At 40.7% G+C, this 14442-nt stretch overlaps 1 protein-coding gene across 1 annotated transcript; it reads right to left on the bottom strand.

The window, feature by feature from the left end:
• Positions 1-5168: 5168 nt before the first annotated feature.
• LOC110716420 lies at positions 5169-6659 on the bottom strand. The gene has a single exon (XM_021895033.1). It carries the CDS (start codon positions 6657-6659, stop codon positions 5169-5171), a length of 1491 nt encoding a protein of 496 aa, XP_021750725.1.
• Positions 6660-14442: the final 7783 nt, after the last annotated feature.

Here is a 14442-nt window from a genome sequence, read left to right as displayed (position 1 = left end):
TCAATTCTTTGATTACATTTGCTTTATTATTCCACCCAAAAAACAAATACATCATTTTTTGATGACATACATCAATTCGAGTTCACAAGAATACAGGATCACATAAATTGATAAAACATATAATGATGTTTTACACATTTGTTGGCATTTGTGGTTTTGCTGTGGCAATACCATACTCACTTGCAACATTTGAAGCACCACCCTTTGGAATAATCTTTTTGTCGCTAGAAATCAAGACTATGTAAGCAACGAGGCCGAGGGCGATGCTGATTATGCTCAATACCCCCGCCGCAATGAAGAAGCCGGATTTCGGAACGAGGCAACCCTCGTCGAGAGTGTTGGTCGTATCTACAAGGTACTTAGTGGTGTTGATAATGGCCGCATACATCAGCATTACAAATGCTCCAATGAAGACCAACCTGCATAATTTTATGAATTTACATTATATTTCGATATTCGAGGTCAAGTAATTTAATCTATACTTTGTATATGATTTTTTGTGATTTTAAAATATTAAATTTTATAACATTATTTGTCATTAAAGTTTTAAATAGACAAAATAATATTCTCTCGAGCTTTTTTATTTTTTCCAATTTAACTTTTTTTTATCTCACATAAAATTCTAAATAAGAAGAACAAATACTCCGTATAATTGTATCAAAAACTGTAAAAATTCAACCGGGACGATTTATGTTTAAATGGAGGGAGTACGTAATAGATTATCGTGACGACACGAGTAATGATTAGTTACTTACCAAGAGAAAATAAAGCAAATAAGAGCTGTTAATTTCAGGGGCGGAGCTAGAAGGGGACGAGTGGGGACACTTGTCCCCCCATTTTCAAAAAAAAAAAAAATTAAAAAAAAAAAATTTTAAAAAAAAAACAAAAAAACGCAATTACAGAGTGCTCTGTGCGACATTTGCAGCCAAACCCTAAGTCTTTCAATTTTTAATTTCTCTCTCTTCGATTCGCCCTCACCTCGCCAGAGTCGCCTGACGCTGTCCACCGTTCTCCGGCAGTTCGCAGCAGTGAGGCCAATGACGAGGTTCAACAGACGACGGCGCACAGCGGACAGCCTTCAATTCCGTTCGACAGTCACCAAAATTAAAAAACCAAAGTCCTGTCTGTCGCTCGGTCGCTGCCTGCCAAACCCCTCATCGTCGTCGGTCGTCCGTCAGTCGCCAGTCGCCGCCTCGGTCATCTTCTGGTCTTCGCTGCATCTAAAGGTATGTCTTAACTCTTAAATATATTAATTTGTTCTTCTAATTGAAAATTTGAAATCCCCAATTTACAATTTTAATTGTTAACCCAATAACCCTTTCTTTCTCCCCATACTTTACTTATTTTCTGAGGCTATATATTCTGAAAAGGGTATCGGAATTTGTGTCAAATATTGAAGGGGATTTGTTTTGGTCTTTAAATGGGGTTGGTGCTCCTGATTTGATCTTTATTTATGTGCCTGAAGGGTGCCGAGTTGATGGCCCTTTAAATTTGAGGTCTTTCTCACTGAAAGGGAGTGATGCCGAGTCGAAAATGTTGCCGGTTTCGAACCCGAGAGTATTGGTGTTGATAGAAGGGAGGAGAGGTGGGTATAGTTGAGGTGTTTTTAGGTGGAGATGGTAACAAGTGTTATTAGACTAATTATGTTCTTGAGGTGATCATCGGTGAAGGAGCAACATTTAGCCATTTTTATGTACAAACACAATCTTTGGGAGCTGCCCATATTAAATGGACTTCCATTAGGCAAGTATATTTGGTTCTGCTTTTATTATGTTTTTGTTGATTAAGTGTCATTATGTGCAACACTTTAGATTTTGTGATATCCTTTGCTTATAATCCTGTTAGTGCATTATCATGTGATTGCTTATACTTCTATTCTTGTTGGTGCTTTGGTATATCAGGATTAAATACATTATAATGCAACTGTCTTCGCTTTTATATTATATCCATAATTTGTCCCCCCAATTTGAAAATCCTGGCTCCGCCAGTGGCTGTTATGCCACTACAAGTTGAAGGATAAGGATTTCCTCTGCAACAAAAACAGCCAGATGCACCACTTATAAGTATTTGCTGAATCAAAAGAATTATTGAAGCAACTATTCCCAGTGCCACCGATGGACTCGTTGGATAAAAACAAGCCCCATCTTCTGTAAATAGTACTTGATCACCCTACAATAATACGAGTATACATTATTTATAATACATTAATACGGAGTACATAATACAAAGTACGAGTATAAGTATAAGATAATGAATTTTATTGAAAAAACTAGATTACTTAAACTCAATCAAATTTACATAAGATTATATTAATAAAGTGACATTATTTTTACAAGTATAAGTTTCAAATATTATGACCCATAAAATTAGGTCTATTGGTGTGAAAGTAAGAAGAAAAATGAAGTGAACAAAATAAAACGTTACTTATATTATATCAAATTATCAATAAGACGACATATATATTGGAGATAGGAACACGTATTACCTTAACCTTGGTAGCCTCGGCAACAAAGCCCATAACAACTGCTATTCAACCAAGAACACCAGCAATTACACATACTGCAATGTTTTTTCCTTCCATAATTTTCTTTCTTTTCTTTTAATTAATCTTGCTCTAGCTTACGTTTTGAATTGAGTAAGTTTAGAGAAAAGCTTAGGTTATACAACTATTTTCATTAAAGTAAGCTATATATAGTCAACAAATGTACACTTGTATACAATATGTCTATAAAGTTAGAACTTGATATATATTATAAATTACTTTAATGATAATGTTCAGTCAAGCCCTGCCTAGTTAAGTACTATTTACATACGACTATTGAACTGTCGATCCATCACGTCTAGTAGACTATTATGTACGTAGTGATTATAAAGAAACTACTTGATATGTATTATAATTATTCTTTTCGTTTCATATTGATGTTCGTAGTCATAGTAAGAATGCAAAAAAATAGGAGGTTAAGAACAAACGATCGATATATTGTGTAAATAAGGTTTTTAAGATAATTTTTTATTGTCGATACACATATTTCTATAAATCTAGTGTATACATACTTGTAAATACATTTTCCAAACAGAATACAACGATCCATAATGATATGGATTGAAAACAAAAAGTGGGTGGTGGAGTATGTGGGGAAACTAGACCTGATTATTCGACATGTACGATCAGGGTTAGTGTAGGCCAATAACAGGTTGAGGTATAAGACGAAAAACCAATTACAAATGAATACGAAACTATGCATGTATTTTCCTAAAGTAACTACTACCTCCGTAAACGGTTATCTGCAACATTTACCAAAAGTAGGCGCTTCATATTATGTGCAACAAACTGATTTTTTTCCATTTTAAGTAAAATTTTAACATGTGAAATTACGAAAATGCCCTTTAAAAAAACTGATTATAACTTAACCTACTTTCCTAATCTTATTACTTATCCCTATAAACAATCAATCTACCCTAATGATTCCCACCAAAAATCCCTCACTCACCTCATTTCCCATCACATTCACTTCATCTCCTCACCCACCCTCTTTAATGAACCTTCAACAACCTCCATTAATGACGCCCTTTAACTTCTGGAAAATGTTCTGGAAGCCTTCACTTTGCATCTGGTGTCGTTTCGTTCGTGCGAACCTCATTCTCTCTCTTATCCTGATTCCCTCTTTCTCTCTCTTGGTAGAAACCCTAAAATTGCGAGATCTGTGTGCTCATCTACATCTTTCTGTCAAAACCCTAAAATCATGAGTTCCCCAAACGAGAAAAAACAAGATCTGGATGTTGTTGCGACCTACAAATGTCAGCGACGAACTGGGAAGATGAGGCTAATTGGTACGCGTATGGCTACGTACCTGGATATGAAGCGTAAGTATGGTGGGGGTTTAAAGCTTACCCCATACGAGTCTGATGATGAACGTGTTGGGTCTAATGCTTCAGATCTGGGCAAAAAGGGTGAGGTTTCGAGCAAAGAGGCTCCTGATCTTGATGTTGTGAAGGGCGATGGTTCTGAAACCCCTTCTGCAGCCCTGTCGCCGGCGAAAACCACATCAGAGGTGGTTGTTGTGGGTAGATCTACCCAAATCTTGTCTGGCCGAAAAAGGGAGTGTGCTAAGTCCCCTAATGATGGTGCTGTTGATATGGGTGGGGTTAGCAACCCTTCCACCTAAGCCTGTTCCTAATTCACCAGCGTAACAATGTTCTAACCCTTCAATCTATGTTTTTATGTGTTCATCATATTTAATTTCAGTCTGTGATTTGTGTTGTGGGTATGATTACAAGCCTGTGTTGGTTGATAATTGTTGTATGGGAATTTTTAGTAGTTATTGTTGTATGTTGCTAATTTATTGTTGTTACTCCTGCTGTGGATGGCTTACTCCTGCTCTGGATGGCTTGTTTCATGCTTTTTTATTTTGAAATTGAGAACTTCAATCATATGGTTGTTGCATGTTGTTGGGTATATGTTGTTTTACCTGATTTCTGCTATGTGTGTGTTGGTGCTGTTGATTTTTGGGTAATGCTGCTGATCTTGCCAATGAGTATAATTTAATAGTTTTGTCAAATTGTGTGTCCCCTGGTTTGTGTGTACACTGGTTTGTGTTATGATGGGCATGGTGTTGTTGTTATGTGGGTGATGCTTCTTCTGTTGGAAGTGTTGTTGCATTCATGCACTTCAGTATCTCCCTCTTTGAGTCCCCCTGTGAGCTGTCTGTGCCCAAATGTAGTAGGAGTCCCAAACTATTGTTTGTGTGGTTGAGAGATCCAAATGATGAAGGGACTCATTTGATGCATAAAATTCATAAGTTGGTCTTGCTCCAACAACTTCCATTGTAAGTTGTTGTTGAGGTAACCACTTATGCAATTTCTGTGAAATATCATAACCCTCTGATGGACTCAGTTGTGAGTGTGTGCATCATAGTTCATGTCATTTACTTACCACTACATAGAAATGATTTAAACAAGACACAAATGAAGTTATAAAATTTATCAAAAGCTTTTACATCTTTCAAGGATAGTAGTCTTGACTGCCTTACATTCACAATAAACATGGTTTTGATAACAAAATACACCTAACCATAGAGTCCCATATAAAAATCAAAATAAACTACCTTGCATTCAATGGTTATGTGTGGTAGTCTGACTTGGTCCTTGCTACTTTGATTCACTTCTGTTTAGTCTGCATCCACCTGCATGCCTTCGTCTTCCTGATTCACTTCACCTGTTGGAATGAAAATGGTGTTGAGGTATTCAACAGTTTGTTGAACCAAACCTCTGTCCACTTGTAGCACTTCAGGTAGCATGCCCAGTCTTTCTAGTCTTTTCTTCCCTTTGTGTGGTGGGCTGAAGTTATTCCCCCCTTGGTCCTTCAGTATCTCTTCCATACAACATTGTAAAGTTATCCAACAACGTTTGTTCAACACTGGGTTGAACAACTCATAAGACTCTGTTACCTTCTCTATGAGTTCCTTTAGATTTCTAGGAAATGATTGGTATTTTATTGATTGTATCACATTAAACAACCCTAAATCTAAGACATTTAAATCTGGGGATTGAGCTGGTTGATAAATGAACTGTATGTTGAAACCATTTGAGTGACATGCTTCATGAAATTCAACACCCCTAGGAATTTGGTGTGGTCTGGCATTATCCCACTGAATCCATATATCCTTAGATACATGGCCTGGCCATTTACTTTTAATGGCTGGAATTACTTTAGTTAAAAGCATTTCCCTTATGGCCTCCTTGTTAACATTCTGTGTAGCCTTCACTTCCACTGCCCCGGCTTCTCTGTTTTTGCTTTTTTTCTTTGCTGTGCTTTCATAAACAAAAGGGAAAATTCCATATTTCCCATCATGTATGACTCCTCCTTGGTTGTCAAAGATTGGCTTCCCTATGGCTGCCATGAACATGCCTTTGACCTTGAACCTCTTGGACTGTTGGCACCTGTAGGGGTTTGGTTCATTTGGCAATAGGTAGAATGTTCTTGTGTCTGGGTTCAAGTAGAACCACTTCTCATCTATGTGCACTACCTGCTGCATGTCAACAAAGTATGGGTCCTCATTTTGAGTAGCAGGCAGCAGATGCCTTAAAACCCATTGGAGTCTTGCTATTTTGTGGTTGGATGTTAATGCTGGATGATTGGTGCTAGTATGTTTTCTCAGCCTCCCCTTTTTCTTTAATTTATGGATGGTTTTATGTGAAATGTTAAGAGCAGCCCCATAGCTTCTCTCAGTGGTCCTTTTATATAGTGGGGCAGACTGCAAAAATTCATCTGTGTACTCTGTTGGTTTTGGTCCTGTTTTTCCAAGTTTCTTGCTTCTGACATCTATGGCATTCCCCACTTCCATTTGGGCTTTGATGTCTTTGAATAATATGAGAATAGTGCACCTATGCACATTGAATTTCCTGGCTGTCTGTGAAACAAAACCCCTTGGTATTTCCCCCCCCTGTAGCTTCAGTAGATACTCATCTACAATTTCCCTTTTCTTGGAAACTGTGAGCTGTTTTCTGCTTGTTGGTTGCTGGATTGCTTCATCATCTGGACCAGTGTTGTCCTGGTACTGAGCCCCTTCCATGCTGCTTGTCTGACTATGTTCCATGCTGCTTTCATCATTGAGCATTTGGTAAATGCTGAAAAATTCATCACTTGAATTTTCTGCCATGTTGCCTTTGCTAATTTATCTGAGTTCCCAGATTGCAGGACTGCTTATGAAGTGGGCCAATTTTGAAGAGCTGTGCTGATTTGCTGCTAATCCACTGCTAATGACGTAAGAGTAATTAGGTTTAGGTAGAAAATTAAGCTCTAACTTTTGTGAACATTGAATGCTGTAATTTGGAAAAACATTTGGAATGTTTGTTATGAATGCTTGTACTAAGTAACAATGTCTGGCAGGTGGTTTATATACCCCCTTTTATTTGCCAGCAAATTTAAGTAAGAGGGAAAAAATTTGGGTGAATTTTGAAATTTTTAAGAGGAGGCCCAAAATTTTGGTGGGAAAATTTTGGCCCCAAAATTTGGCAGCCTCTCTCTCCTCCTTTTAAAAAACCGGGACCCCTTTTCCTAGTTTTAATCACTTTGTACTTTAAGCAATTACTCACTTTAAACAACCCACTAAAAGTTTTGCCTAGGCCTCCGTGAACGGTACCATTGTTGCACATAACCGTTTACGGAGGTAGTATTAAACTTTCAATTTCCTAAAAATAAAAAGGTACTGTTAAACTTTCACTAGATGCATTTAGGCTCTGTTCTTTTGAGGGGCAGCCGAGTAGGGATCAGCAGATTTCAACAGAGCAAAGCAGATTTCAGCATTATTATTATTATTATTATTATTATTATTATTATTATTATTATTATTATTATTATTATTATTATTATTATTATTATTATTATCTCAAAAAAGACAAAGTCATACAATTTACAAAAAATTAGTGGGGAGCTGAGAAACAATCTGGGCCTCCACTCCTCTGGCTATAGCAAATCCTATTCTAGTGAAGATATGGGTAGCAGCACGTGCCCCAATGTCTTGAGTCTTCGAGAACTTCTGGATCTGCTTCACCAATGCAACCGCCTCCTTCTCTAATTCCCCAAGTGTAGAGAAAGAGAAAGGAAGGAAACCATATCCAATTGCCCGACAACTAAATTCGTACTTGACCCACTTCCGATGAGCAGCATCAGCCACAACTCGTCCAAAACAAAGTCAGATAACCCAGACTGTGTCAAAGGAAAAGACCCTGTCAAGTCAACACAGACATTGCGACCACGATCCCAAGAATAAAGCAACACATCTGCAGGTCTAAGGGCCCCGTCGTTCCCTCCAGATAACCCAATGTCAACCTCCTTTCTAGCTGAAATCCCAAATCGATAACAAACATCAACAAGGGTATCTCGCACAACATTATGCTGATGTTTAATACCCACTATACCAGCACACGACACCGCGTGATCACCGAAAAAATCCCCAGTAAAAACCCTTGAACAAGCAGAGCACGACGTCGAGACAGAGAACAATGAAACATAGCACAACACACATCGGTAAGTCTTTGCGTTCATCGTCTGACCCAACCCCGAAATAGGAACCGCACGAAGTCAAGAAGAGGTGTGATCTCCCTGCTGCGATTTCCACAATGCTGATTGACGAGGAGACAAAGAGAAGGTGGATTCTGCAGAATCGGTAACCTTTGTGAAATATATATTTGCCAATTTCTTCATGAGTTTAGGGGCAGCGACCTTACTAGGATTACTCAAAATGTCATAGTCCACCGTTCTATTGAACAAGCTCAACGCATCCTCAAAGGCTCGACCAAGGCCAAATACGTCAGCATGTCGTAGAAGCCTTGTCTGCAACCCAGCAGACTACAACCGCGAAGCAAGAAAAGCATAATGACGAACATCACCTGCGGAATAAACACCTAGCCAGCCATACGCAAAAGGCAAGGTGGCAAGCCGCCACTGCCAATCGCCAAGCCCAGGCCCTGAAGCAGCAAAGATACGCTCCAAGGAAAATCGAAGAGCCTCGTCAATATTAATTATTATCATTATTATTATTATTAAATTTTAATTATTATTAAATATTAATTATTACTATTATTAAATATTATATATTATTATTATTAAATATTAATTATTATCATTATTATTATTATTATTAAATCTTTATTATTATTATTATTATTATTATTATTATTATTATTATTATTATTATTATTATTATTATTATTATTATTATTATTATTATTATTATTATTATTATTATTATTATTATTATTATTATTATTATTATTATTATTATTATTATTGTTTAGGGGATTTTTCCCCGCCACGTGGACCAATCAGCACCTGCCACGTGTTAGCCACGTGGACCATTCAGGGGCTGCCACGTGTCATGCTTCAAAAGGTCCAGCATGGACCAATCATGCCACGCCACGTGGCCCATTATTTGCCAACCTGGAAAACGGCCATCACAGGCCCGAATCCCTAGGCAAGCCCAATCAGTCCTAGGTTTACCATTTAACCTAGTATCGGACACGTACTTCGAGGCTATATAAATTGGTAATTAGCCTCCATTAAACACATGCAGAACTAAATAATCATCTCACCAAGAGAAGCCTAAACCTACGTACATTCTGACTGCTAGACCTGACTTAGCAATTAATTGCACACCTTGATCACTCCTCCCCCTAGAGGAACCAGATCACCTTTACTTTTCCGCACTCTTTACTCCACATACAAGTACTAACTTGATCGTCGGAGGTGGAGCTCCCACCACCCGGAGTCTCCGTTTGTTTTGTAGGTACAGGCGCACGGATCCAGTTCCGGAATTGTAACTCTCCCGCAGGACATCAAAAAATCCCGAAACATTTTGGCGCCATCTGTGGGGAGAGTACTTTCGAGATGGAATCACAGTCTGTACCGATTCTAAGTGAGAAGCGTCCCATGGACGACCCCCTGGTTCAGACGGACCAGGATACTGACAATGAAATTGAAGTCGAGACTCATACGGCCTCTGACGGGACCTTAAGAGCTCGACGCACCAGTCCCACCGAAAGGAGGGAATGGGAGGACTTCCAGGCTGGATCTAGTAAACCATCCGGCCAGCCGCTTGATCATCAACAGGCGGCCGAGGGATCTTCCCCCATTACCAGAAACGAACTCATGACCTTCATGAATAGTTTCAAGGGGGAGATCCAAGAGCTTATCAACAAAAGGACGACCGTTCCACCAAAGGAATAGTCGGCCAGAAGACCCTCCCAATCTGGGAGGAAGAATCTTGTAAAGGATTGGGAGGCGACTCCTTACCCTAAGCCTAGGGAGAGGGAGCCACCAGTGATCGACCTAACTAAGTACCACTTTCCCTCACCAGGGAAGAGAAAGCCCATCCGTCATGTTCAGCCGGATGGGTCGAAGAGAACATACTCTAATGCTCGAATGTTGCTTGAGCAAAAGAAGAGTGACCGACTGTCAAAGTCGGCCTCTACGTCTGATTTTCAGAACAGCCTACATAATACCTCCATGAGGTATTCAAAATCAAACTAAGAGAGCCAGATGCCCGGAGCCTCCTTTCGTTCTGGTTCCGTATGTGCCTCCTCAACCATACGTCCCGCAGTCCCAATATTTCATGCAGCCTACTCTTTTTGGAGGACAGGCGGCAAGGAATGTCCAGCCTTTGGACTGGCAACTTAGGTTGCTCAAACTTGGAGAATAACCATCCGCCTTCTCTAAAGAAAAAAAGAGGCCGCCCAGCCGGCCAAAGTAAAAAATGTGTTGGTAGGGGCATATGATGGCACTACCAACCCAGAAGATCACATGATGGCATACACCAACCTTATGTACCTCAAAGGGTTGGATGACGCCACATGGTGCAAGTGTTTCCCAGCCACATTGAAGGGCGTCGCCCAGCAATGGTTTGACAACTTGTCGGCCGGGTGTATTAACAATTTCAAGACCCTCGCCTACTTGTTCATTTCAAACTTCGCAATGAACATTCCTGCTAAGAAGACCACCCTTGATCTGGGGGCCATACAACAGGGAGAGAAGGAGGGACCGCGCTCTTACATCAAGAGGTTCAATCTGATGAGATTTCAGATACAAGTACTAGCTGATGAAGTAGCTTATACAGACTTTTTCAAAGGTCTGAAGGACGGGTCGAACTTCAAATTCGACCTCGTCAGAAAGAGGGTGACCACCCTCCAAGAAGCAATGATGGAGGCGGACGCCTACATTCAGGCGACTAACCTCAGTAATGTTGGAAAACATTCGGACCACAAAAAGTCCGACAAAAGAGAGAGCCGGCCAAAGCAGTCGGCCAATAAAGAAGAGAAAAAGAGAAAAGAAGTCTGGGCGGCCGACTCCTCTGAGCAGTCGTCCCAGAAGAAGAAGAAGAAGGAGTTTAAGACATACTCCCCTAAGTATGAATTTAACAAGGATAACTATGCCATCCTCAAAGAAATCAAGGACCGACTCTCAATTGAGAAGCCGGACGCCATGAAGAGTTCTGTCAACAATCGGAACAAAGATAAATATTGCTATTACCATGAGGACATTGGTCATGACACCAATGAGTGCATCAGTCTCAAGCGCCTCTTGGACCGCCTGGCAGACAAAGGAGAACTCAACTCCTATGTCAAGAAATCAAAGGGTACCCAACACCCCAAATAGAAACAGGCGGACCGGAAGAAGGCGACACCTGCTGAAAGCTCCGATACTGACGAAGCGCTAGTCTATACAATAGCAGGCGGCTTCGCAGCAGGAGGCCCAACTATCCGGGGCAACAAAGACAACATCAGGCGTCTAGATGTTAACTCCGTCGACCAGGGACGGATCTCCAGAAGTTCATTTCCAGAAGTTATTATCACTAAGGAAGACTTCGGGGGAATCAGGGGGCCGCATGACGACCCCATTGTAATTGAATGCAAGGTGGCCAACCAGAGAGTTGGCTGGATTCTCATAGATACCGGGAGTTCATCTGATCTCATCAGCAACAAGTGCTTGGCAAAACTCAAATACAAGCCGGATAGCATACACCCGGTCTCCCATCCTTTAGTGGGATTTGGAGGAGGAGTCGTACACCCAGTTGGACGGGTGGACCTGCCTATCCGCCTGGGGGAGAAAGGGGAGGGCCGCCACATGGTGGTCCGATTCTTGGTGGTCAAAGAACTGTCGGCCTACAACATGATCTTAGGGCGACCCACCCTGAACATTTCAAAGGTTGTTATCATTCGATCTCTCATGCTTCTCAAGTTTGAGAGGGATGATGGAACAGTCGGCTCCCTAAGAGGAGGCCAGAAGATGGCCAGGGAATGTTATCTCTCTGATATCAAGCCTAGTGTGGTAGCATCCGGCCCTAGTGGAGAGACTATGGACCTTGAGCAAGTCAAGGGAGCCGAGCCTGCCCCAATAACAGCCGGCAAGAAAAGAAAGCCGCCCATCTGGAGGCCGAGAGAAAAGAAAAACAATAACAATCATTGGCCGAGGAGCGGTCAGATGAGTTCCGCCCTCAGCCGGCTGGTGAACATGTAGACATCGTCCTGGACGACTCTCGCCCTGAGAGAGTTGTTAAGGTTGGGACGACTGCTTTTGCTGAACTTGGTGCTGAATGAGCGCGGAGAAATTAGGTCGTTGACTAACCTCCTCACGGCCAAACAAAATTTATTATAATCCTAAACTAACCCCTAAACAAGTCTAGTGGTAAGTTCGGAGTCGAACCACAAGGAACGGTAATGTTGGATTGTTCTCGATCTAATGCTTAAGCTACGCCGAAGTCGGTTTATGGATAGTGGACACTACAACTACACTAACACACATATAAAGATCAAGATATTACAAAGTCTACTAGGGGAAAAGATCCACTTTGAACAATTAACAAGTTAATGGGAATCGATTTGATAATCAATCATGCAAAGAAAGAATTAAAATGGGAATTAATTACCATCAAGAGCAATCTCTCAAATTCCTAGCCTAGATCCCTCATTGACTAGGTGCATAGAAGAAATTTACCCAAAATGCAATCAAATATATAAATTCTAATTCACAATCCCTTGTCAATTTAGAACTAACATGCAATTAAGTTTGCTATCTTGGGAGATCAATCCAATCTAAAACAAACAACATGCCATCATCAATTCAATCAATTTAATCACACAATTATCATCAAATTTATCTCAAATAACTCAATTAACCATAACAAAGCTTCACTCAACACCTAGTAGAAGGAAATCTACTCAAACATGATTAACAAAGCAATTAATAAAGCATAAAGAGAGAAGAGAGTAAGAAATGCTCATTGATATAAAATGGAGATCTTCAAATCATCAAATTCCTCCTTTGATTATCCAAAATCCATGAAAACCATTGTTTCTCTCACTTTCTCTCTCCAAAATTTGAGAGTTTCTCTCTCTAAAAACCTAAAACTACTGAAAATATGAATTCTCCCCTCTAAAATGAGCAAAAAATCTATTTATAGCCCTTACTAAATTGCCTAGGAAGCTCCGCAAAAAGTCGAGCAGCGCGTAGAGGAGCGGGCGTGCACCCCTTAGGAGCGGGCACTCCAAACTTTCTGCCAAACTTCAAAATTGCACACCTTGTGAGGAGCGGGCGTGCGGCCTTGAGGAGCGGGCGCTCCTGGCTGCGGACTCGGCAAACTGCTCAGCTTCAAATGAGCATATCTCCCACGTTTTACATCGGAATTGAGCATATGACCTGTCGTTGGAAAGCACTCAAGATAAGCTTTCATCTTCAATTGGAATCGCCCCAAAATGTTTTGTAGATCAAAAGATATAGGCGTTTGAAGTATGATCTTTTCAAATCAAGTGCACATTTCTTCATTACTTGTTCTTTTATGCTTTATATTTCTTCAGTCTTGAGGAATGAACTTATCCAAGTGTTCCTAAACATAAGAGTAAACCAATAAAGTTTAATCTAATGTCATAAGCCACCAAAATATGCAAGAAAAGCCAAAATTGAGCAATAACGACATTTCACACATAAACATGACAAATGTAGTAAAACGTTATTAAAACCAAGTAAAAAGATAGAAAAACTAACTAGAAAACTCCTAAAAATTGCGACATAAATGACACTTATCACTGAACTACACCAACTGCTTAGGGAATTCAAAGATGTATTTGCATTTGAAGTCCATGAGATGTCAGGCATAAGCCCGGACATGGCCGTACATAATCTTGCTGTGGATCCCAAAAAGAAGCCGGTCAGGCAAAAAAAGAGGAACCATGGTGAAGAACTAAGCCAGGCGGCAGCTGCTGAGGTTAAGAAATTACTGGACGCAGGATTCATTCGACAATGCTACTTCCCGGACTGGGTAGCGAATGTGGTACTTGTCAAAAAGTCGAATGGGACCTGGCGCATGTGTGTAGACTACACAGACTTAAACAAGGCGTGTCCCAAAGATAGTTACCCGCTCCCAAAGATCGACCACCTATTCGACTCTACAGCCGGCCATGCCTTGATGAGCTTCATGGACGCCTATTCAGGCTTCCATCAGATACCCATGTGGAAGAAAGATCAAGAGAAGACGACCTTCGTCACAGATCAGGGGTTGTTTTGCTATACTGTCATGCCGTTCGGACTAAAGAATGCGCCTGCAACCTTCCAAAGAATGATAAATACGGTCTTCTTCAACCAAATTGGAAGGAATGTGGAGGCATATATAGATGATATGATTGTTAAATCTAAAATCCGGACGGACCACCTAGCTGATCTCCGAGAAACATTCACCACACTCAGGCGGCACCAGGTCATGCTCAATCCCAAGAAATGTGTTTTTGGGGCTGAGTCTGGGAAGTTCCTCAGATTTCTAATCAATCAAAGGGGGATAGAGGCTAACCCCGAGAAGGTACATGCGGTCATAGATATGCAGTCGCCCCGCACTGTCCGGGAAGTTCAGAGGCTTACGGGTTGCTTGGCGGCATTGGGGAGATTCCTCAGCCGGT

This window comes from Chenopodium quinoa, unplaced genomic scaffold (assembly GCF_001683475.1).
Source record: "Chenopodium quinoa cultivar QQ74 unplaced genomic scaffold, ASM168347v1, whole genome shotgun sequence".
Classification (NCBI taxonomy): domain Eukaryota; kingdom Viridiplantae; phylum Streptophyta; class Magnoliopsida; order Caryophyllales; family Amaranthaceae; genus Chenopodium; species Chenopodium quinoa.
Note: the sequence above shows the minus strand (reverse complement) of the source record. Positions and strands in the feature narration are given on the sequence as shown.